We start from the raw sequence: 25,219 nt of genomic DNA, 5'->3' as shown, positions 1-25,219 counted from the left end.
TATGGCAACCAGTTAGAAGTTTAATGAAAGCATTATTTGGGTTTGTTTTTGTTATTCTAAAGGGGCAAAACACCTAAACTTTTTTTATGTGGCACCATTTTGCAGAAAAACACTGCTAAGGAGTGTTCAAGTGGCAATGAAACAGCCCAACAGAAAGAGGAAGCTTAGTATGGATTCCAAAGAGCATTTGAATCAGGATGGATGCTTGGTAAGATGTCAAGTTCCTGGGCCCTTAGTTTGTGCTCACTGTGGAAATTTACAGTGTAATTGTATAGTTTGTGTAATCACAGCAGAGGCTGTTTTTTCAATAAGTAGGAGCTGTCTGCTTCTGGTTGAGTTTTATATACAGAGGTATAGAATATAAATGTCATTAAAGCCTGACAACATTTTAAAGGGTAATAATTCATTTTAAAGTAAAAAGAGAACTTTAAAAAAAAATTTAAAAACATTTTAATGCATATCCTTTGAACACATTTACATGTATTTTAAATATAACATATTGCAGAAAAGAAAATATATTTTACTATGTATATCTCATATGATATGGTAATTCATACAGTTACATCTTAAGATATTCTGTGACTGGCCTGTGCTGTCCAAGATTTTATGCTGGTATTTACAAACACAGTGCATTGCTATGATAAGATAATTATCTCTGTGAAAAATACTTACAGGATTTAACTTTCACAATCAATGCTTTGATACTTAATATTTTATCAAATAAAATTTGTTAAATCTTTTCTCTTAATTTCCCACCAAATATAGCACAAATAATTTATGTCTTATTAGAAAAGGATATTTCTCCAACTGAAGGTAATTATTTGATGAATAATCTAAAAAAATATAAAAGATAAAAAGAAAAAAATACTTCTCCCCAGTCAGTTATCTAATAGTCATTTAAGGAGGAGCTTTAATTTGTCGTGGAGACGGACTAAAACATTGAGTAGTTATTACTAGATGATTGGATACAGGTGCTTTTTACATTGTTTTTTCTTTTCTTTTTTTTAAGTGTTTATTTATTTATTTGCCAGAGAGAGATCACAAGTAGGCAGAGAGGTAGGCAGAGAGAGAGGGGGAAGCAGGCTCCCCACCAAACAGAGAGCCTGACGTAGGGCTTGATTCCAGGACCCCGAGATCACGACACAAGCTAAAGGCAGAGGCCCAACCCACCAAGCCACCCAGGTGCCCCTATGTTATCTTTTCTATTCATATACTTTACCATTAACATGTGTTACTTTTTGAATTAGAGATAAAACTATACATATGTATGTGTAGGAAAATACCAGGAGGAAAATCCAAATATTAGTCATGGTACATTTTTGTGGGAATTTTAGAGACCTTCTTCCCCTCCCTCCCTCCCTCCCTTCCTCCCTCCCTCCCTCCCTTCCATCCTTCTTTCCTTTTTGAAGATTTACTTATTTGAGAGTCGAGAAAACACATGCATATGTGAGTGAAGTAGGGGGAGAGAGTGGGGGAGAGAATCCTCAAGTAGACTCCATGCTCGCTGTGGAGCCTGACGCAGGCTCAATCTCACAACCCTGAGATAATGACCTGAGCTGATATCAAGAGTCGGACATTTAACTGACTGAGCCACCCACACGTCCCAAAGGGAATTTTCTTTGTAACAATGGAGGTAACTGATCATTATCAAGTGAGGGACAGAGACTGTGGACTGGAGGGTGTTGTGTTTGTTAGGGTTCTCCAGAGAAAGAACCCTAGTAGTTGACTGTCCTGTCACATCCCTGTTGACAATCTTTGTCCCTACTTGATAATGTTGAATTAGATGTATATGTGTACAGTATATGGAAAGATTTACTCTAAGGAATTGATTCATACAATAGTGAGAGCTGACAGGTCTGAAATCTACAGGGGAGGTTGGGAGGCTGGAGACCCAGAATAGAGTTAATGTTGCAACCTTGAGTCCAGAGGCATTCTGGAGGCAAAATTCCCTCTTCTTTAGAGAGGTCAGACTTTTTTTCTCTTAAGGCCTTCAGCTGATTAGATGAGGCCCCTCCACATGATGGAAGATCATGTGTTTTACTAAGAGTCTACTATTTGAGTATAAATCCCATCTAAAAAATACCTCACAGTGACATCTTGACAGCTAGAGGGTATAATATGCATCTTGCTTTTAGTAACTTATGCTCTTTCCCTGTGGCAACTTTTTGTATTCCTACACATTTCAAGGTGGCAGAAGTGACCAGGATACATCCATAGTGACGGTTTTGGTGATAGTGGGGCATGAGAACATTCTCATTAGTGCCCTCTCATAGGCTCTTACCATGTATTGGTCTGCGTTTGGGGGTCTTCAAGTGGTTTGTGGTTATGCATTTACATATTGCAGCTGGCGAAGTGACATGGTGTCATACACTCTTTGGTTTGATGTCAGGTTAGGTATGGTTTAATGAACTCCCAGCATTAAATAAGACATGCCAAGTGATGATCTTGTCCACAGTTGGTTTTTGGATGTTAACTGTATGTCTGTGTCTAGTCACAGAACTGTTTCCTTCAGATCAGCCTCACTGGGAGGTGAGATGGTTAATGTGGGGCTGGGATCCAGTCCCCTTGAGGTCCTGATTGGCTTCATCTCAGTTCTGTGAGAGTTAGTCACTCTCAGTGTACCCCAGAGAGCTCACTTCAAAGGCATTCCTTGGACCAGACTTAGAAAGACCTGAGCCTGTCTCAACTTACGTGACGATGATGTTTTTCTCAGAATTTTTGGTTTGTTGTGTCATGCCTTCTGAGGATACAAGGTCCTAAATATGTTCACAGTTGTTCTTGGATAGTGGTTCTTCAGCTGTGGTCTCTAGAACAACAGCATGGGCATCACTTGGAGGTTTGTTAGAAATGCAATTTCTTGGGCTTTACTCTAGACCTCTTGGATCAGATATGTCAAGTGGGGCTCAGCAGTTTGTATTTTATAAGGCCTCCCGGTGATAGTGGTACGCTCTCATGTTTGAGAACCACTGTCTGAGAGACAGTTAGGCCTATCTTCCCTACTAATTGTCCTAGAGTCATTCAGTAATGGCTGCTTCATAATTCTTACATTTTTGTGTTTAATATTGGAGACTGCCTCTCCTGTCTAAACACATTTGCTATTTTTTCTCAGTATCATTTCCTGTCAAGCTGCTAAAATTATTACTGTCCTTTCTCAGCACTTCCGTTATCTTGCTCTATAACATGAGTATTCAGACTTCTGTCTTTTCTGTATCATCACAAATCCTAGTCTTCTCTTGAAGCTGAACTTGGTTTCTAACTTGATGCTGGTAACTTTACTATTATTTCCTTTCCATGTTGGGATTTCCCCATTTTTGAACCCCAGAAGTGCTCAACACTTACATAGGTGCTGTTTGAGTGTGGTGCCTTACGTGGCTGGATTTCCAAAAATATCTGTTGAATGATGTTCCTGGTGTTTAATGGTATCTCCAGGCAAGTGGGCTTCTTTGATCATACTAAGATAATGATATTTCAAAGGACCATATTACTGACTTGAGTTTTGAGGTGCTTGGAGCATACAATTATTTTTAAGAATGTTCACATAGGATAATAGAAAAGATCTGCATTTAGGATGAATTCCACACTATACTGTGAGCTAGGGGCTTTTTGCCAGTTAAAGCGTCCACTTTAATAAGTTAAATTTAATAGTTTAATATAATAAACTGATTTACATCTGTGGCTGCATTCATGGTGGAGAGAAAGGGGTTCAATCATGCTTGAATTTGATTATGAAAATCATGTTTGAAATTTGCTTGAATTATCACTAACATACTTTACATTCTTTGTAACCCATATAATTTTACAAGTGACATTTCCCGTCAACTAAGCAAAATAACATTGCTAGATTAAGCACATTAAACATAAAACTAATGAACAGTTGGGTACTTTCTAAACATCTGCTTTTGGGGCACCTGGGTGGCTCAGTCATTAAGTGGCTGCCTTCGGCTCAGATCCTGATCCTGGGGTCTGGGAAGGAGCCCCGAATTGTACTCCCTGCTCGGCACCTGCTTCTCCCTCTCCCACTCTCCCGCTTGTGTTCCCTTTCTCACTGTGTCTCTCTGTCAAATAAATAAATAAAATCTTTAAAAAATTTTTAAAAATAAACATCTGCTTTTGAGGTAGTAATTTCATATCTTCAATATCTAGTAATTTACAGATGCTGATAATAGTATCTGCCAATGAATGTCTTCTTTTTTTTTTTTTTTAAGATTTTATTTATTTATTTGTCAGAGAGTGAGTGAGCGAGAGCGAGCACAGGCAGACAGAGTGGAAGACAGAGTTAGAGGGAGAAGCAGGCTCCCTGCGGAGCAAGGAGCCCGATGCGGGACTCGATCCCAGGACGCTGGGATCATGACCTGAGCCGAAGGCAGCTGCTCAACCAACTGAGCCACCCAGGCGTCTTCTTATACTAAAAGTTTCTATGTATTTCTTCACAGAAATTAAAAAACATTCCTTTGTATTTTTCAATATGCAGGCACATAGTTTAAAAAAATAGTACAAATAGTATGGAAATAAGAAATAAATTCTCTACTGTACCCACTCATACACATGTTAAACCCCCCAGTTTTCTTTTTTAAGATAAGGAGAAAAAGAGCAAGGGAGGAGCAGAAGGAGAAGGAGAGAGAGAATCTTAAGCAGGCTTCATGCCTAGTGCAGAGCCTGACTCAGGGCTCACTTTCAGGACCCTGAGGTCATGAACTGAGCCAAAATCAAGAGCTGGATTAAGCTGATTAAGCCCCCCCGGAACCCCTCACAAATATTTATTTAAAGGTGTGACCCCGTTTGTATTTTCTCATCTATGTGTATAGGAGTCAAAAGCAAAAATAGGAAGCTAAAAAACCCAAACCGCTTATGCACAAATACATACATACATTCGTAATACCTACTACATGCATACATGTATCCCAAATGGGCTCATATTCTACTTCCTGGTCCATATCTTTCTTATTTATTTATTTATTTATTTATTTATTTATTTATTGCTCTTAAGCGTGTATGTCTTGGAATGCATGAAGAACATGTCACTGTTTTCAGTGGTGCTTAGCATTCCACTCTGTGAATGTACCATAATTCATTAAACAGTACCCTTCCCTAAACATTTAGGGGATTTTTAGTTTTTGTTGTTCTCTGCTGTGTTGAAACCAAATGTTCTACTCACATGTTTTCATAGGCTTTTATAGTTGATTCATGGATAAAATCTTATCAGTAGACTTGTTATACTACATGCATTTAACATCTTGATAAGGCTTTTATATCATCTTCTGAGGTCATCCCAGGGTATACCCTCTCTTACGCCATCTGCATGAGTGCTTTTTTTGCTTAGGTTTTATTATTGCATGTCTGATGCCTTTGTTTACTGAGATCTGTCATGTGGATGAGTTTCATTTATGGGCTGGCCCATGGTGCTGCCGTAGGTTTGAAGAGGGGCATTGCCCTGGGTCTGGTAGATTCCTTAACATGTCATGCTTCTCCGTGCATCCAGCATGAAGACAGGTGTCCTCACTCCTTCAGTGAGTCTGAGATTTGTCCTTTTCCCACTCACCACTGTTAGAATTGACTGGCAAAGTGTAGGTACATGATAATTGAGGAAACAAGCATTTTTTTTCCAAAGTGATTTCTTAGGTATTTGGTGTGCATGTGAATGTTCTGGTCATAAGACCCCAAACCATGTGTTGGCTGTAAAATTTCAGATTTCCTACATAAAAATGTAAGTTTCCTAAATGAAAATTTAACTCTAGAAGAATAAAATAATTGTGTGTGTAAAATATCTGATACTGCATAAATATTGGTTTCCATTCTTTCTCTTCCTCTGTACCTTTTAAAATCTAGGCATCTATATCTGATTAGTGAACTCTAAACTTTGATAAATAGAAATAGGAGACATCTATCTCTAGAGGATCTGAATAAATCTGAAAAATGAACTTACTATTGTTGAATAGAAAAGAACTAACAAATACAGGGCAATGTGCGACAACTAACTGCTTATGCACACGAGTGCTCCTAGGTGCATTCAGGCTTCAGAGAAAGGTAGAGGCATTGAGGCCTAAGTCTCGGCTTTGAAGGATGAGAATCTAAGACATCTGTATTTAATGTTTTATTTAATGTATTTAACAAATAAAATTTACCTAATGCATATTTAATGCTGTTGTAACAAATGGTTCATAAATCCAGCCTGGTAAAATAAATCCAACCTGGTAAAATGCAATATGAAAGAATACAACTTCTTTGTATTTTAATATGTGGGTGCTCTAGGCAACTAACCTTGAGAGATAAGGAAGTTGAAGGGTCAAAGGAAGGATCATCTGAGCCAAGGAAGCAGCATGACCAAAGGTATGGGGTTGGAAGCAAATATGATATATGTAATAAATGACGAGAGTATAATGACTTGTCTGACTGAGCAGATGTTGCTATTGGCAGTTTTGTAGAAAGAGTGTTAGGCCAGGAGTCAGAATATTTGGATTTTAGTCTTTGGCTCTGGAGGTAATTAGCTCTATGATCAAGGACAAGTCCCTCATTCAGGCTGGGGCTCATTTTCTTTGTTTATAGAACAAAAGTCTTAGATTAAAATATCTTAAGGGTCTTTCCCTTTCAGTAAGTCTGAGATTTGGTATGTAATGAAATAGTAAGATGACTCAAATGGACGTGAGTGGCTAAGCTTAGAGAGTCTTGACGGCAGAGCAGAGGAATTTGTGCTTGATATTGTGTCTGCCGACCTTGATATACTAGAGGAAAGAGCCATGGTTGGCTTTGACTTAGGCATAGTGTAATGAAATTTTTTATAATATACTCAAATAGACATTGAGAAAATATTTAGGGTAGGGTTGTATTAGTTTCTTAATCTTGAGTAGTACCTAATTTTTTTTTTTATCATTTTGCTGCCCTACACTTGACTGCTATACCAGTTTACATCAGCCAGTAGAATTCATTTATATATGGGGGAACCATAGAAAGGGGATGTTCTCTCTCTCTCTCTTTTTTTTTTTTTTGTGGACGTCTTAGCTGATACTCTTTTAAAATATACCTGGAATTTTGTTTTTATTCAGGTAGAGTGAGGCTAACAGATCTCTAGGTGATTTCTGAAAATTAGTTTGCTACTCACATTTCCCAAGTGGGGAGCACAGCACACTGTGCAGCACTGTCCCAGGAAGCCCTAGTATGTTCAGGGACAGAAAGAAGGAGGGGAAAACATGAGCAAGAGTCTTTAGTGTGTGTGTGTGTGTGTGTGTGTGTGTGTGTGTGTGTGTGTGTGTTTAAGGTTTTATTCATTTATTTGACAGAGAACAAGAGCATGAACACAAGTGGGGGAAGTGGGAGAGGGAGAAACAGGCTTGCTGCCAAGTAAGGTGCCCAATGCAGTCTAGATCCCAGGATCCTGGGATCATGACTTGAGGGGAAGGCAGATGCTTAACAACTGAGCCACCCAGGCGCCTCCTTTATTGTGTTTTTTAATAGGAATGAATGGATGAGGAGGGTCAGGAAACTAAGGAGGCTTAGGATTGGCTGGTTTTAATAATTTTTGTAGTTTCTGGTTTGGAGAATGTTCTCTGATTGTTGGGTACCTGGCCCTGGGATGATTTAGGCCTGGAAGATAGCCTCCCAGACTGCAGGAACTCGATAAGTAGTAGTGAGTGGGAAATGGGTTCAGGGTTGGTTGGTTTGCATTTCAAAGACATGATCCAGGCAAGTTGTTGGCTCTCTCTAAGAATTAATTCCCCTGCCCACAAGCCTCCAAAATGTAACAGCATTATAAAATACTAAAAAATAAAGAACATGATGATACAAATACTAGAGAGAGATTTATTTCAGAGATTATATTATTGAATATTTGAATAAAAGGAGATCATTTCCTTCTGTCTGTGTGCCTCTGAATTCCAGGAGAGCAAAGGACAGTAATCCTTTCCTGTTTTACTATTATTATTTTTTAATCTGAAAGGTTAGTTTCATTTGTCTTAGTTTGTCATGCACATTGGATCAGAGACAAAAAGAATATGAAAAGTGAACTTGACAAGTGAAATTCAAATGCTAGTTTATTACTGGAGATTTCAGTGGTTTCCATAGTCCATGAAACCAATAGCTGTCACCATCTGTTCCTATGGAAGAGAAGCAGTGGTGGCTGGATAGCTGTCCTGTGCCCCAGGGACTGGTATGAGGGTGAGAGAGGAAAGGGCAGTATATGGTAGCTCCAAAGTTAGGACTTGAAATTGCTAATCACAGATCAGTGGGTGAAAATCCTTTGTTTCGCTTCCTTGATTGGAATTTGTAGATAGGGAAATGTAGACACTGATTAATTAGAAAAATCACTGTAACTTGTAGTAAAAGTACATGATGCATCCAGGTCCATCAGGAGGTAACAGAACATGAGGGCTTGTTGGTTATTTTACCACCTTATAATCCTCTCTTCCAAATGATGCATTTTAGGTTGGCTAATGGAAATGTACTGTAGCAAAGACTTATTTTGTGTTCCTTGAACCACTCTCTCCCTTTTCAGAGTGTTTTTTTTCCCCCTAATGCTTTATTTTCAGTTTTCAGAACTGAAGTTTGAAACCTGAGAAATCACAGTAATGGTTTTATTTTTCTCAATTCATACTGATTTTCTTAAGTGTTCTGTCTGAGAAGATAAGGAAAAGTGCTCATTTTACTTTTCTTTTTTTTAAATTAACTCTCTATTCATTAATAGCAGTGTGGATTTATTACCTTTATGAAATAATTAATTAGCTCAGATAGAAGCAAAGAATGCTAAAACTAGCAGGAGCTTTGGAGAACATTTAGTTTAATCCTTTTATTTAATTTATTTTTTTAAAGATTTTATTTATTTCTTTGACACAGAGAGAGACCACAAGTAAGCAGGCAGAGAGAGAAGGGGAAGCAGCCTCCCTGCTGAGCAGGGAGCGTGATGCAGAGCTCGGTCCCAGGACCCTGAGATCATGACCTGAGCCAAAGGCAGAGGCTTAACTCATTGAGCCACCCAGACACCCCAATCCCTTTATTTTATAGACAAGAGAAATTAGGTCCAGATAATATATATCATTTGTTCATGATTATATACTTTTGTGGGTGGGGTTGGGATTTGGCCTTATCCCAAATTCAGCATTTTTACTGTTCTAAGGTATGATATTAAGTACTCTTTTATTTACAAAATTGTCCAAAAAATGAGGTCAGTGTATCTTAAGAGAAACATAAATTTATTCGTAAATACAAAGTTGTGATCTTTCAGGTGTATGTCTACGTATCTATAACCTTGATTCATCCAAAAAACATATGGACATAAGGAGCTTGGGTAATTTAATTCCAAAGTGAGAGGTAACATTATTTTTCGGAGGAATATGATTCTTCTATCTAGGCAGAATTTCAATAGCAAATAAAGAAGTGTGAACCAAACATCCTAATCTACAAACGGAGTGACAGGCAGCATATTATATATTTCTTTTTATATTTGAATGATACAGTGATTATAAAAATGCTTCAGTAACTGTTGTGCTCACATAATCAACTCTTGAATACTATTTCTTTTTACCATTTTCAGTTTTTGCAGTAGAACTTTCATGAGAAAAGACTGGTGTTGTTTTGAATTATGTAAATTTCCTGTGTATTGAGTGGGTAAAAAGGGATGAAATTGGGGTAAAGAGCTGCCTTAGAAAATTAGACCGATTCAGTTCATCATTTTACATGCAGTCGAACAGGATTAGATTGGATTGGGTTATGGCTTTTCTGTTTCCACCCCCTGCCTGGTAAATGGTGCTGTGGGGCTCATGCTGTGGTCCATAGCCCTTCAGGAGTGGCATCAGCAGAGGCTTGTCAGAAACTGGTAATCTCAGGCCCTAACGCAGACCTATGGAATCAAGGTCTGCCTTTTAACAAGATACCCAGGTGACTCATATGCATGTTTAATTTTGAGAAGCTCAGGATTATAGTTTTATCAGGTTCTATTGTTTTAATTGCATAAAGATATCCATGATATCTTGGGTGTGCAATCAGCAGAGTAGAAAAGTACTTGAATTCATGCCATCATTCAGCAAATATTTGTTGAGCTACATTAGGTGCCAAGTTTGTTTTGGGGATGAGAGATGGTTAAGATACTGTCTGCTTTCAGTAAGCTCATCAAAGCGGGTGAGACCAATAAGACAGATGATGGTAGTACAATGTGATAAGCCCAATAATAGAGATTTGTATATGATATTTCCAGGTTTCAGTAGGTTACCTAATTTTCATGGGTGGAGAGGGGAGGAGGAAGTAGGAGAAAAGAAATCTCCCTGAGTTGACTCCATTTTTTTTTTTTTTAAGATTTTATTTATTTGACAGAGAGAGATCACAAGTAGGCAGAGAGGCAAGCAGGCAGGTGGGGAGGAGGAAGCAGGCTCCCTGCTTAGCAGAGAGCCCGATGCGGGACTCGATCCCAGGACCCTGAGATCATGACCTGAGCTGAAGGCAGAGGCTTAACCCACTGAGCCACCCAGGCAGCCCACCCCAAGTTGACTCCTAAAGGATAAGTAGGCATGTATTAGTTTTCTATTGCTGCTTAACAAATTACACCCAACTTAGTGGCTTGAAACAGCTAGTTACTATTATGTCACATTTTCTGTAGGCCAGACACCCAGGCATGACTCAAATGAATTTTCTGCTTAGGGTCTCAAAGGGTAAAAACAAAGTGTTGGCCTGGCTGAGATCTTTTGGGGGATGGGGGGTGTGCTCAGTGGCATCTTTCCAAGCTCATGTGGTTGTCGACAGAATTCTGTTCCTTGTGGTTATAGGACTGAGGTTTCTGCTTTCTGCTGGGTGTTGAACAAGGGCCGGTCTTGGCTCCAAGAGACACTGTAGTTCCTTGTTACAGGCCCTGTCACAGCATGGTATCCAGCTCTTTCAAGGCCAGCAGGAGATCCTTCTGCCTTAGTCACCTAAGGTGGAGCCATCTGTTAAAATGCAGTCAAGGGACTTTGGATCTGCACTTTCAAACCTGGTGGAGAGAGATGTGGATCCATTGGCCATCTTATCTGTGAGTCAGAGTGAACAGGACAGAGGTGGGCAGGAGGGAAGCTCTGGAGACCAGCAGGGATGGTTGCATACAAGGTGCAGGAAGGCAGGGAGACATAGGTGAGGTCATAGTAGTGCAGGGAGAATGTGCCAGTGCAGGGTTGTCACAGAGGAGGTGAGAATGTGTTAAGGAGTGGGAGACAGCTGAATACATTTAAGTCTTTATTCTTTCCTCCATTAGCCATTCAGTGGTAAACACCTATCAGATGATGGGCAGTCCGTGTACAAACACTGGACGTTGTGTTTCATTTGTGCCCCAAATCCACCGTGGTTCCTGTTTTATAATAATGGCTCAAAAATGTTATTTATTTATTTATTATTATAATTTTTAAATATTTTATTTATTTATTTGAGAGAAAGAGAGGGAGAGAGCACAAGCAGAGTGAAGGAGTAGAGGGAGAGCAGGGAGCCCAGTGTGGGACTCAATCCCAAGACCCTATGATCATGACCTCAGCCAAAGGCAGATGCTTAATCATCTGAACCACCCAGGCACCCTCAATAAGTGTTTTTTTTTTTTTTTAAGATTCTATTCATTTTTTTTTTCCTTTTTATTTATTTATTTATTTATTTATTTATTTATTTATTTATTTATTATTTATTTCCAGCATAACAGTATTCATTATTTTTGCACCACACCCCGTGCTCCATGCAATCCGTGCCCTCTATAATACCCACCACCTGGTACCCCAACCTCCCACCCCCCGTCCCTTCAAAACCCTCAGATTGTTTTTCAGAGTCCATAGTCTCTCATGGTTCACCTCCCCTTCCAATTTCCCCCAACTCCCTTCTCCACTCTAAGTCCCCATGTCCTCCATGCTATTTGTTATGCTCCACAAATAAGTGAAACCATATGATAATTGACTCTCTCTGCTTGACTTATTTCACTCAGCATAATCTCTTCCAGTCCGGTCCATGTTGCTACAAAAGTTGGGTATTCATCCTTTCTGATGGAGGCATAATACTCTATCCCCAGGGGTACAGGTCTGTGAATCACCAGGTTTACACACTTCACAGCACTCACCAAAGCACATACCCTCCCCAATGTCCATAATCCCACCCCCTTCTCCCAAACCCCCTCCCCCCAGCAACCCTCAGTTTGTTTTGTGAGATTAAAAGTCACTTATGGTTTGTCTCCCTCCCAATCCCATCTTGTTTCCTTTATTCTTCTCCTACCCACTTAAGCCCCCATGTTGCATCACCACTTCCTCATATCAAGGAGATCATATGATAGTTGTCTTTCTCTGCTTGACTTATTTCGCTAAGCATGATACGCTCTAGTTCCATCCATGTTGTCGCAAATGGCAAGATTTCATTTCTTTTGATGGCTGCATAGTATTCCATTGTGTATATATACCACAACTTCTTGATCCATTCATCTGTTGATGGACATCTAGGTTCTTTCCATAGTTTGGCTATTGTGGACATTGCTGCTATAAACATTCGGGTGCATGTGCCCCTTTGGATCACTACATTTGTATCCTTAGGGTAAATACCCAATAGTGCAATTGCTGGGTCATAGGGCAGTTCTATTTTCAACATTTTGAGGAACCTCCATGCTGTTTTCCAGAGTGGCTGCACCAGCTTGCATTCCCACCAACAGTGTAGGAGGGTTCCCCTTTCTCCGCATCCTCGCCAGCATCTGTCATTTCCTGACTTGTTGATTTTAGCCATTCTGACTGGTGTGAGGTGATATCTGATTGTGGTTTTGATTTGTATTTCCCTGATGCCGAGTGATATGGAGCACTTTTTCATGTGTCTGTTGGCCATCTGGATGTCTTCTTTGCAGAAATGTCTGTTCATGTCCTCTGCCCATTTCTTGATTGGATTATTTGTTCTTTGGGTGTTGAGTTTGCTAAAAAGCCATCTATGAAAAACCCACCGCAAATATCATTCTCAATGGAGAAAAACTGAAAGCTTTTCCGCTAAGGTCAGGAACACGGCAGGGATGTCCATTATCACCACTGCTATTCAACATAGTACTAGAGGTCCTAGCCTCAGCAATCAGACAACAAAAGGAAATTAAAGGCATCCAAATCGGCAAAGAAGAAGTCAAATTATCACTCTTCGCAGATGATATGATACTATATGTGGAAAACCCAAAAGACTCCACTCCAAAACTGCTAGAACTTATACAGGAATTCAGTAAAGTGTCAGGATATAAAATCAATGCACAGAAATCAGTTGCATTTCTCTACACCAACAGCAAGACAGAAGAAAGAGAAATTAAGGAGTCAATCCCATTTACAATTGCACCCAAAACCATAAGATACCTAGGAATAAACCTAACCAAAGAGACACAGAATCTATACTCAGAAAACTATAAAGTACTCATGAAAGAAATTGAGGAAGACACAAAGAAATGGAAAAATGTTCCATGCTCCTGGATTGGAAGAATAAATATTGTGAAAATGTCTATGCTACCTAAAGCAATCTACACATTTAATGCAATTCCTATCAAAGTACCATCCATCTTTTTCAAAGAAATGGAACAAATAATGCTAAAATTTGTATGGAACCAGAAAAGACCTCGAATAGCCAAAGGGATATTGAAAAAGAAAGCCAACGTTGGTGGCATCACAATTCCGGACTTCAAGCTCTATTACAAAGCTGTCGTCATCAAGACAGCATGGTACTGGCACAAAAACAGACACATAGATCAATGGAACAGAATAGAGAGCCCAGAAATAGACCCTCAACTCTATGGTCAACTAATCTTCGACAAAGCAGGAAAGAATGTCCAATGGCAAAAAGACAGCCTCTTCAATAAATGGTGCTGGGAAAATTGGACAGCCACATGCAGAAAAATGAAATTGGACCATTTCCTTACACCACACACAAAAATAGACTCAAAATGGATGAAGGACCTCAATGTGCGAAAGGAATCCATCAAAATCCTTGAGGAGAACACAGGCAGCAACCTCTTTGACCTCAACCGCAGCAACATCTTCCTAGGAACAACGCAAAAGGCAAGGGAAGCAAGGGCAAAAATGAACTATTGGGATTTCATCAAGATCAAAAGCTTTTGCACAGCAAAGGAAACAGTTAACAAAATCAAAAGACAACTGACAGAATGGGAGAAGATATTTGCAAATGACATATCAGATAAAGGACTAGTGTCCAGAATCTATAAAGAACTTAGCAAACTATTCATTTATTTGACAGACAGAGATCACCAGTAGACAGAGAGGCAGGCAGAGAGAGAGAGGAGGAAGCAGGCTCCCCGTGGAGCAGAGAGCCCGATGCGGAGCTTGATCCCAGGACCCTGAGATCATGACCTGAGCTGAAGGCAGAGGCTTTAACCCAGTGAGCCACCCAGGTGCCCCCGATAAGTGTTTTTTAAATAGGTAATTAATTTGGTGAGGGTTTTGAGATTCTTTACTCTCCCTCAGTATTCTTTCATCAGAGATTCTGTTCTTTTGAGATATGTTTCTTCAGTCGGTCAACAGGAATAGGTAGGCTAACTTAATTTTTATGAAGTCTGGATATATTCTTGGCAGTTTGAAATCTAGCAGAATACTTGACAGCTACCGTGGGGAGTCCACCATGTGTCATGTGCTGCAATACAGCTTTCTCCGTGGATCTCAGTTCATTAAGGAGGTTATGATTTCTCCAAATCACAGACTAAAAAAACAGGCTCCCAGAAATGAAATCACTTGCTTAGCATTGCACCACTAGTAAGGTGGACTGGGGATTGGACCCTCAGATGCCTGACTCTAACACAGAACAGAAGAGAAATCACTCACTGTGTGTGAAACACTAAATATTTTAAGGAATCCTATTAAAACACAAGGTTGTCGTATTAAAGCTGTGTGTCACTGCTAACTGAAAAGATAAGCCAGAGAACCAGAAGAGAAACACCAGAAGTAGGAGCAAATGGACATGGGAGTTTAATATATAGTATACACACGTTGGGACAGATGAATGGCCACCTGGTGAAGATACTGGGTGCTTACTTCACATTATAGTGTGAATATATTCAGATTTATCAAAGATTCAAATGTGGGAAATCGTAAATATAATAGAAAAACAAAGTAGAAGCTTTTTATAATTTGAGAGTAGAAAAGGATTTTCTAACTTTTATTCAAATCTAGAAGCCATGAAAGAAAAGTTTGGTAATTTCCGTTCTTAAACAACAAAAATCTCTGCATATTAAAAATATCATAAAAAGTTAAAAAGACAAATGACAAACTGGGAAAAAAAGAATAATGCATCTCATAATGTAGACAAAAGACTAATCTTCCTAATTTATCAAGACCCAAAGATGAGTAATCATTCCAACAGAAAATAGACCAAGGATGTGAAATGATATTTGACAGAAAAGGAAAAACAAGAAGCTTTTAAATATACAAAGTGATCTTCAATTTCGTTCTAATGAAACAAATGCAAATTAAAATTATAGTAAGATATTTTTCATTCATCATCTTGGCAAAAATCCAAAAATTTGATAAAACGCCCTGTTGACAGGCTACAGGAACACAGGTCCTAATCCAAGGCTCATGGGACTATTGAGTGGGGAAGCTCATGTGGAAATTAGCAGCAGGAAAATATGAGTCTCTGTTGACCAGCAGTTTCACTTCTTTCTTTCTTTCTTTCTTTTTTTTTTTTTTTTGGAAGATTTTAAAGATTGATTTCTTTATTTGAGAGAGAAAGTGAGCAAGCATGAGCAGAGGGAGAAGCAGAGAGAGAATCACAAGCAGACTCCATGCTGGATGCAGAACCCAATGTCTTAATAGCCTGAGATCACAACAGGAGCCAAAACCAAGAGTCAGATGCTGAACCAACTAAGCCACCCAGGCCCCCCCTGGCAGTTTCAGTTCTGAGAAGCCATTCCACAGATATCCTAGCACAAATGCAAAATGACATACATGCGAGTTTTTCACTGTAGTGTAATATGACTTGGAAAAAAGATCAGAAACAACCCAAACATTCATTCATAAATATGGAACCAGTTAAGTAAATCATGAAATATCATTCAGTGCAATTCTGTGCAGCTGTGATGAAAGACCAAGAATGTTCTTTGTGGCCTGATAAAAATCTCTGAGGTATTTTGTTAAATGAAAAGAGAGGTAGAAAACAGTATTATGATATGCTACCTTTGCACATCAGAGCAAGAAAATAAGAATATATATTCATGTTTCTTTGTATTGTTATAAAGAAAATGTTGCAAGGACATATTAGATTCTAATAACAGTGGTTACTGGTGGAGGTATGGAGTTGGCCAGATGGAGGTGGATGAGTGGGGAAGTTTTCACTACACTACTGCTTTCTGTGTATATTTTTACCTTGAACCATCTGAATTCAAAAAACAAATGATGTATAGAAAGATACCGAGCTAAGGCATCTCACTGAATCTATCACAGTCATATACGGCTATATTGGCAAGAATGGTTGCCTGGTTTGCTTACCCGTCAGTAAAGAAACATTAATCACATATCTCAATCTATGCGTTTATTTGAAAATTACATGATTTACTATTATACAAATTGTATTTTGTACCTTAAAGCCATAGACCAAAACAGGAACTGAAATTGTGTAATATAAAAATGAAATTAACAGTATTTATTCTGTTACAAACAAGTTTGTTATCATTAAAATATTAATATTCATGAATCTTTTTTGAAAGCTTGATTCAAAGCTTTATGTTGACATTATCTGAAGTCTGTTTTTTAGATTCATTTGTAATGGTTATCATAGCCAGGATGACTTGAGTATTTTGGTTTCTGTAGAACTTAGGGGTTCCTCACATGTGGGACTTCAGTGCTGTGACTAGGTTAATCCGGGGAAAACTGGGGCAGTCAGTCTCCCTTGTCATAGCTTAAAAAGACATATCCCAAAGATATATAAGACTAACTTGAAGAAGTGATCGTTCACCAAACCTACCAAGTCATGACACTCATTTCTCAGCATCTCCCATTAATTATGTGAAGGCTTTTGCATATTTCACCTGCTGAATTTTCATCTTTCCTGATGACAGTCAGTTTTTCTTGGAAATCAATAAAAAGTATCACATATTTGTATTTTTAAAAGTAATTTCAAAGCCCCCTCAAACCCTTCATTTGGAGGATTTTTTAAAAAGATTTTATTTATTTATTTGAAAGAGAGAAACAGTGAGAGAGGGAACACAAACAGGGGGAGTGGGAGAAGGAGAAGCAGGCTTCCTGCTGAGCAGGGAGCCTGAAGTGGGGCCAGATCCCAGGACCCTGGGATCATGACCTGAGGGGAAGGCAGACGCTTAATGACTGAGCCACACAGGTGCCCCAATTTGGAGGACTTCAAAATTGGGAAACCATTCCCCAATTTTTAAGTGTATAATTGTGAGTTTATATGTAGGCATACATTGTTTATGACCACAAAACTATGTAAATGAAACATATTTCTGGATACCCATTAACAAATGCTCTTTGCTAGTGAGTATCTTTCTTTTTTTTTTTTAATTTTTTTATTGTGTTATGTTAGCCATGATAAAATACATCATTAGTTTTTGACACAGAGTTCCAAGATTCATTGTTTATGTACAACACCCAGTGCTCCATGCAATATGTGCTGTCCTTAATACCCACCACCAGGGTCACCCATCTCCCATCCCCTCCCCTCCCTCCAAAGCTCTCAGTTTGTTCTTCAGAGTCCACAATCTCTCATGATTCATTTCCCCCTCTGATTTCCCCCAATTCACTAATCCTTTCTTTCTCCTAATATCCTCTAAGTTATTCTGTATGTTCTACAAGTAGGGGAAACCATATAATTGACTTTCTCTGCTTGACTATTTCACGCAGTATAATCTCCTCCAGTCCCGTCCATACAAAAGTTGGGTATTCATATATTCCATTGTATATATGAACCACATCTTCTTTATCTACCCATCTGTCAAAGGGCATCTCAGCTCTTTCCACACTTTGGCGATTGTAGACATTGCTGCTACGAACGTTGGGGTACTTATGGACCTTCCTTTCACTACATCTATATCTTTGGGGTGAATATCCAGTAGTGCAATCGCAGGGTCACAGGGTAGCTCTATTTTTAATTTTTTGAGGAATCTCCACACTGTTTTCAAAGTGGCTACACCAACTTGCATTCCTACCAACAGTGTAAGAGGGTTCCTCCTTCTCCACATCCTCTCCAACATTTGTTATTTTCTGCCTTGTTAACCTTTGCAATTCTAACTGGTGCAAGATGGTATCTCAATGTGGTTTTGATTTGAATTTCCCTGATGGCTAGTGATGATGAACTTTTTTTCATGTGTCTATTTGCCATTTGTATGTCTTCATTGGAAAAGTACCTATTCATGTCTTTTGCCCATTTTTAAACATGATTATTTATTTTTTGTGTGTTGAGTTTGAAAAGTTATTTATAGATCTTGGATATCAACCCTTTGTCTGTAAATATCTTCTCCCATTCCGTGGGTTGCCTCTTTGTTTTGTTGACTGTTTCCTTGGCTGTGCAGAAGCTTTTTATCTTGATGTAGTCCCCAAAGTTCACTTCCACTTTTGTTTCCTTTGCCTTTGGAAACCTGTCTTGAAAGAAATGCTGTGGCCAGTGTTGGAGAGGTTACTGCCTATGTTTTCCTCTAGGGTTTTGATGGATTCCTGTCTCACGTTGAGGTCTTTCATCCATTTTGAGTTCATCTTTGTGTATGACATAAGAGAATGGTCAAGTTTCATTCTTCTATATATAGCTGTCCAATTTTCCCAGCACCACTAATTGAAGAGACTTTTTCCCACTGTATATTTTTTCCTGCTTTGTTGAAGATTATTTGACCATGGAGTTGAGGGTCCATATCTGGGCTCTCTACTCTGTTCCATTGGTGTTTCTGTTTTTGTGCCAGTACCATGCAGGACCCATCCATATGTTATCTACAAGAGATGCATTTTGAACCTAAAGTTATATCCAGACTGAAAGTGAATATATGGAAAACCATCTTTCATGTCAGTGGGCCTCAGGAGAAAGCTGGGGTAGCAATTCTCATATCAGATAAATGTAGTCAGAGATACAGAAGGACACTACATCATTCTTAAAGGGTCTATCCAACAAGAAGATCTAACAATTATAAATGTTTATGCCCCCATCTGAGAGCAGCCAAGTACATAAGCCAACTGTTCATCAAAATAGTCATATTGATAAGAACATGTTAATTGTAGGGGATCTTAACACACCCCTCTCAGCAAGACATAGATTCTCTAAGCAGAAAATCAACAAAGATATAAGAGCTTTTTTTTAAAAAATTTTTTTAAAAGATTTTATTTATTTATTTGACAGAGAGAGAGAGATCACAAGTAGTCAGAGAGGCAGACAGAGAGAGAGAGAAAGAGAAAGGAGGAAGCAGGCTCCCCACTGAGCAGAGAGCCCGATATGGGGCTCGATCCCAGGACCCTGGGATCATGACCTGAGCTGAAGGCAGAGGCTTTAACCCACTGAGCCGCCCAGGTGCCCTGATGTAAGAGCTTTGAATGACATTTGGACCAGATGGACCTCATAGATATATACAGGACATTCTACCCTAAAACAACAGAATAACCAAGAATAGACCATATACTGTGTCACAAATCAGGTCTCAATACCAAAAGATTGAGATTATTCCCTGGGTATTCTCAGACCACAATGTTTTGAAACTGGAACTCAATCACAAGAAAAAGTTTGAAAGAAATTCAAGCACTTGGAAGCTAAAGATCATCCTGCTCAAGAATGTTTGGATCAATCAGGAAGTCAAAGAAGAACTTAAACAATTCATGGAAACCAATGAGAATGAAGACACATTGGTCCAAAACCTATGGGATATGGCAAAGGCAATACAAAGGGGTTAATTCATAGCCATCCAAGCCTCACTCAAAAATATTGAAAAATCCCGAATATACAAGCACTGTTTACACCTTAAAGAATTGGAAAATCAACAACAAATTAAGCCAACCCCACCCACAAGAAGGGGAATAATTAAGATTGGAGCAGAGATCAATGAGTTAGAAACTAGAGATATAGTAGAACACATCAACAAAGCTAGAAGGTTGTTCTTTGATAGAATTAATAAGATTGATGAACCACTGGCCAAACTAAGCCAAAAGAAAAGAGAAAAGACCCAAATTATTAAAGTTATGAATGAAAGGCGAGAGATCACAACTAACACCAAGGAAATAGAAACAGTCATCAGAAATTATTATCAATGGCTATATGCCAATAACTTAAGCAACCTAGGAGAAATGGATGCATTCCTGGAATAAACTTTCAAGAGTGAAACAGGAAGAAATTGACAACCTGGATAGACCAATTGAAGCAGTGATCAAAAACCTCCCAAAAAACAGAAGTCCAGGACATGACGGATTCCCTGGGGAATTCTACCAAACCTTCAGAGAAGAAATAATACCTATTCTCCTGAACCTATTTCAAAAAATAGAAACAGAAGGAAAACTTCTAGACTTTTTTTGTGAAGCCAGCATTACCCTGATCCCCAAACCAGGCAAAGACTTCATCAAAAAAGAGAATTTCAGACCAATATTCCTGATGAATATGGATGTCAAGATTCTTAACAAGATCCTAGCTAATTGGATCGAACAGTACATTAAAAAAAATTATCCACCATGACCAGGTGGGATTTAGCCCTGGAAGGCAAGGGTGGTTCAACATTTGCAAATCAATCAATATGATAGAACAAATCAATAAGAGAAGAGAGAAGAGCTACATGGTCCTCTCTCAATTGATGTAGAAAAGCATTTGACAAAATACAGCATCCTATCCTGATTAAAACTCTTCAGAGTGTAGGGATAGAGGGAACATTCCTCAGCTTCATAAAATCCATCTATGAAAAATGCACAGCAAATATCATTCTCAATGGGAAAACGCTGAGAACCTTCCCACTGATATCAGGAAAATGACAAAGATGTCCACTCTTGCCGCTGTTGTTCAGCATATTACTAGAAGTCTTAGCAACAGCAATCAGACAACAAAAAGAAATAAAAAGTATTCAAATAGGCAAAGAAGAAGTCAGACTCTCTTCACAGATGACAATGTGGAAAACCCAAAAGACTCCACCCCCAAATTATTAGAACTCATAAAGCAATTCAGTAATGTGGCAGGATACAAAATCAATGTGCAGAAATCAGTTGCTTTCTTATACACTAACAATGAAAACATAGAAAGGGAAATTAGAGAATCGATTCCATTTACAATAGCACCAGGAACCATAAGATACCTGAGAATAAACCTAACCAAAGAGGTAAATAATCTGTACTCGAGGAACTACAAAACACTCATGAAAGAAATTGAAGAAGACACAAAAAGATGGAAAAACATTCCATGCTCATAGATCAGAAGAAAAAACATTGTTAAAATGTCTCTGCTTCCCAGTGCAATCTATATTTTCAATGCTATTCGATCAAAATACCAGCAGCATTTTTCAAAGTGCTGGAACAAATAATCCTAAAATTTTTATGGAACCAGAAAAGACCCTGAATTGCTTAGGAAATGTGGAAAAAGAAAAACAAAGCTGGGGTCATGATGTTGCCTGATTTCAAGCTTTACCACAAAGCTGTGATCACCAAGACAGCATGGTACTGGCACAAAAACAGACACATAGACCAATGGAACAGAGTATCTTTCAAAAAAAAGTTATCCCTTAGTCTTTGTTAGATGTTCCACCTTCCTCCCAGAGTTTCTACGAGAGTGTGTCTGATGAATTGCTTGCTCTGTGGAGAGAAGTTCTGCCATGTTCTTGTTGGGCACTTGTGGTGTTTGTCATATTCAATCTCTGGTCTTTTTCAGAGGAATCTTTGAAGTCCTTTGTCTCTACTTTGCAGGTCAGTTTGTCTAAAGTTAGATAATATAATCTGGACTGAGTCATAATAATCTGTCATAGGTGCCAGTAGGTTGAAGGAAGATGTATGTTGGAGGACTTGGCTCTGGTGTGGGACTTGCCTCTTCCATCAGCCTGCCACTGGCATGACTATCACACCCAGGCAGGAAGAAGGCGACTTTATCCACTTCAGTATTAACTGATATTGAACCTTAATCTCTCTCCTATTTTAGCCACCAAAGAATTAAGACAGTAATAAAGGATTCCTCCCATGTCCAAATGATCGTGGTGTGCCTCTGGGATTCGCATACCCACCCGAGGGCCTGGCTGCCCATGTACTGTCCCCATTGTTACAGTGCTTTTCATGGCATGGCTTCCTGCACACAGAGAAGTTCGTTTCTGGTGTCAAACAGTTACCCAAAAATATGGCCTAAGCCACATTTTCTGTGTTCTAGGAGCAAGCTGAGGAAGATAAGAAGCCCAGAGATGGTGCCACCCCATTGAGTCACGGTAATCATCCCCATCATTTACAATTTTAGTACACAATGAATAACTTTTAAATGAAGTTTTTATTAGATTGCTTTTGTTGTTTTAGGTTTATTAATTAAGCTTGTAAACATAGTATCATTTATTGTCATTGCTGTTACATACTGTTCTGGAGACTTTATCAGAGTCATCTAAGATTTCCAAATATGTACAGCAAGAATTTGTTTGCCTTTTAAAAATGCTGTAAGTAAAACAACTTCCATTTTGTAAACCTTCCCTGAGAACAAGACAATAAGCAATGCTACTTAGTTTAGTGTAATTCTTTGCTTGAGCTTTGCCCAGAGTAGTTTCATCTTCTAATGATCACATTTGTGCTCTTCCACTGAAGTCTTGTTTTAGAAGAGATTGCACATTTGCTCTAAGTTGAATATCCCTCATTATGGTTAATACATCAATAGGTTTTAGATAACAGCTTATTAGTATTCAGTTAATTCTCTGATGTTTTAAATTTATTTATTTATTTAAAAGAGAAAGCACAAGTGGGGGACATGCAGAGAGAGAGGGAGGGAGAGACCCTTTAGCAGGCTCCATGCCCACCACGGAGCTCCACACAGGGCTTGATCTCACAATGGTGAGATCATGACCTGAGCTGAAATCAGGAGTCGGATGCTTAACAAACTGAGCCAGCCAGGTTCCCCTCTGATGCAGATGGTATTTTCTTGGAATATATATTCCATGATTTTATGATTATTACTATACAAGCAGACACCTGCTATTAAATTTTCTGTAAAATATAGTTGAATTTTCAACATTTTTGCTCCATGGGAAGGAAGCATATACATTTGATAAATCTTTTCTAATGATCTTTTGAAAGTATGTTTAACATTTGTTGAATAAGCTTTTTTTTTAATAAACAATGGAAACAACTAAAAATATCTTGAAAAAAATGACAAGCAAAAATTGAGGTTTTAAAGACCATTTTATATTGTTCAGTTTGGGGACAAAATATTGAAAATTCGTGATCTTCCATCTAAATCTAAATTGAGGGTTGCTGGGGGGAGGGGGGTTGGGAGAAGGGAGGTGGGGTTATGGACATTGGGGAGGGTATGTGCTTCGGTGAGTGCTGTGAAGTGTGAAAACCTGGCGATTCAAGACCTGTACCCCTGAGGATAAAAATATATGTTTATAAAAAATAAAAAATGAAAAAAATAAAAATGAAAATATCTGGGGAGGAAAAAAAAATAAATGCTTTTAAAATAAAAGTTGTTTTCTGCTCTAAGCAAAATATGCTGCTTTAAATTCTTTTCTTCTCTTGCTGTCAGATAGTCATGTTCTTTGCTGAAAAAGCAAAATAGAATACAGTAATTTGATAATTATGTAACTTGATGTTCAACTCCATTGAGATACATTTTAGTTATGCAACATTGGAATTCTAGAAATAAATTTGGACTGTACCTGGCCCTAACAGCAGGGCTTTTTTAAATATTATGTTTTCCTTTGTACGAGAGATTTTGTGATTTATAATGTTGTTGTTCTCCTTTGCAGGTATATTTTCACTTTAATGCAAATTGTTCTAGATTCTTCTACTCCATGGTTATAGCATTTATTCTAGAAAAAGAAGATGCAGTTAGACCAACAATTTAAGAATGTTTGGCCCTCAAAATTTAGATATTTTTAGTAATTTAGTATTTATAGTTTCATATAGCCAAATATATGTTTGTTGTAAATAGTATTTTCAGTTTTATTGGAAGTGCCTTTTTGCTCTTGTCCTTCCATTGTCAGACTAGTTTTTATGGTTAGTGGTCCATTCTCAAAAGTTTTCATCTGTGGTTTATTCTCAAATCTGAGGTTGTTGCTGTTTGTCCCAACTATTGTCCATAGGTACATGTTTAGAAGATGGATGGGATTAATTTGTGCATACAGATGCAACAGACTGCTAGTGGAAATGGAAATGAAATTATCTGAGGGGGCTTTTGAGGTCCTGCTTTTAGTGGAATGAAGGAAACTGTTCTCTAAATTGCCCATTATATTATAGTGAAGATTTTCTTACTCCAACTCCTGAAAATTGTTTAATTTTTTTCTGCAGGCTTCTTGCAAGACAAAAGATTTAGTCCTTACTTATGTCTTAAAAATAATAACAAAAGGAAAGCAAAAAAATTGAATGCATACATATTTATATGTAAACAGAAAATTGTATTAAAAAATAAACACAATTCTTTGTCCTGATTTTACAAGGAAGAAATTTCTTTGGAAATCATTACCAAGTAATTTACTGAGAGTACCATCTGTGCCCTAATACTGTCCTGTGTTATAGATGATGAAGCTTTGAGAGGCCCTTTGACTTTTTTAGGGTAGACAACTAGTGAATGATGGATCCAGGGTTTAAACCCACATCTAGTAATTCTAAAGCTTATGTCCTTTCTGCTTTACCTGTTATTTAGCATCCTCCTTTCTTTGTAGCTATTAAGACAAAAATAGAGAAAATGAATCTTGCTAAGAAATGTGATGGAAAAAATAACTGCTCATAATCAAGGTGCTAATGCTGTGTAATCCAGCCCTCTGTGTCCATGGGAACTGGCTGAACTAGATTTTTCCCGACATAGTCATGCCTTGGAATTAATTTTGTTTGGTTCTTTTGGAAACTTTCTGAGCTAGAGTATTCCTGGTGATTCAGAAATTTTAACAATTGCCTTGGATACCTCTAAGAAAAGGTTTGTTTTAATAAGTATTATTTGTTAATAATTATTTATGACTTAAGATATCCAGTTAGTGTTATTAATCACTCCATAATCCCAGATCTCTGCACCTGAAGTCTCCAAGATAAAAACAGCTTATTTCTTCTGTTGGATGAGTGATCTGGCTTTTTCCCTTCTAAATTTTAAGTGTTTTTTTTTGAACTAATGCTAATATTTTTTGGTTGAGTGTTGGGGC

At 38.2% G+C, this 25,219-nt stretch overlaps 1 protein-coding gene across 6 annotated transcripts in view; it reads left to right on the top strand.

Moving 5' to 3' along the window:
* The window catches only part of L3MBTL4 (L3MBTL histone methyl-lysine binding protein 4), a 453,724-nt gene that overhangs the window by 87,217 nt on the left and 341,288 nt on the right, over positions 1 to 25,219 (top strand). For all 6 annotated transcript variants that reach the window (XM_032309584.1, XM_032309585.1, XM_032309583.1 and 3 more), the window contains exons 3-4: positions 106 to 208; positions 22,258 to 22,312. In XM_032309584.1, the coding sequence (XP_032165475.1) occupies positions 137 to 208; positions 22,258 to 22,312 (127 nt within the window). In that variant the 5' untranslated portion in view covers positions 106 to 136. The remainder of the gene's footprint in view (positions 1 to 105; positions 209 to 22,257; positions 22,313 to 25,219) is intronic.

Source organism: Mustela erminea, chromosome 13 (genome assembly GCF_009829155.1).
Source record: "Mustela erminea isolate mMusErm1 chromosome 13, mMusErm1.Pri, whole genome shotgun sequence".
Taxonomy (NCBI): Eukaryota; Metazoa; Chordata; class Mammalia; order Carnivora; family Mustelidae; genus Mustela; species Mustela erminea.
This window is presented reverse-complemented; position numbering and strand designations above follow the sequence as displayed.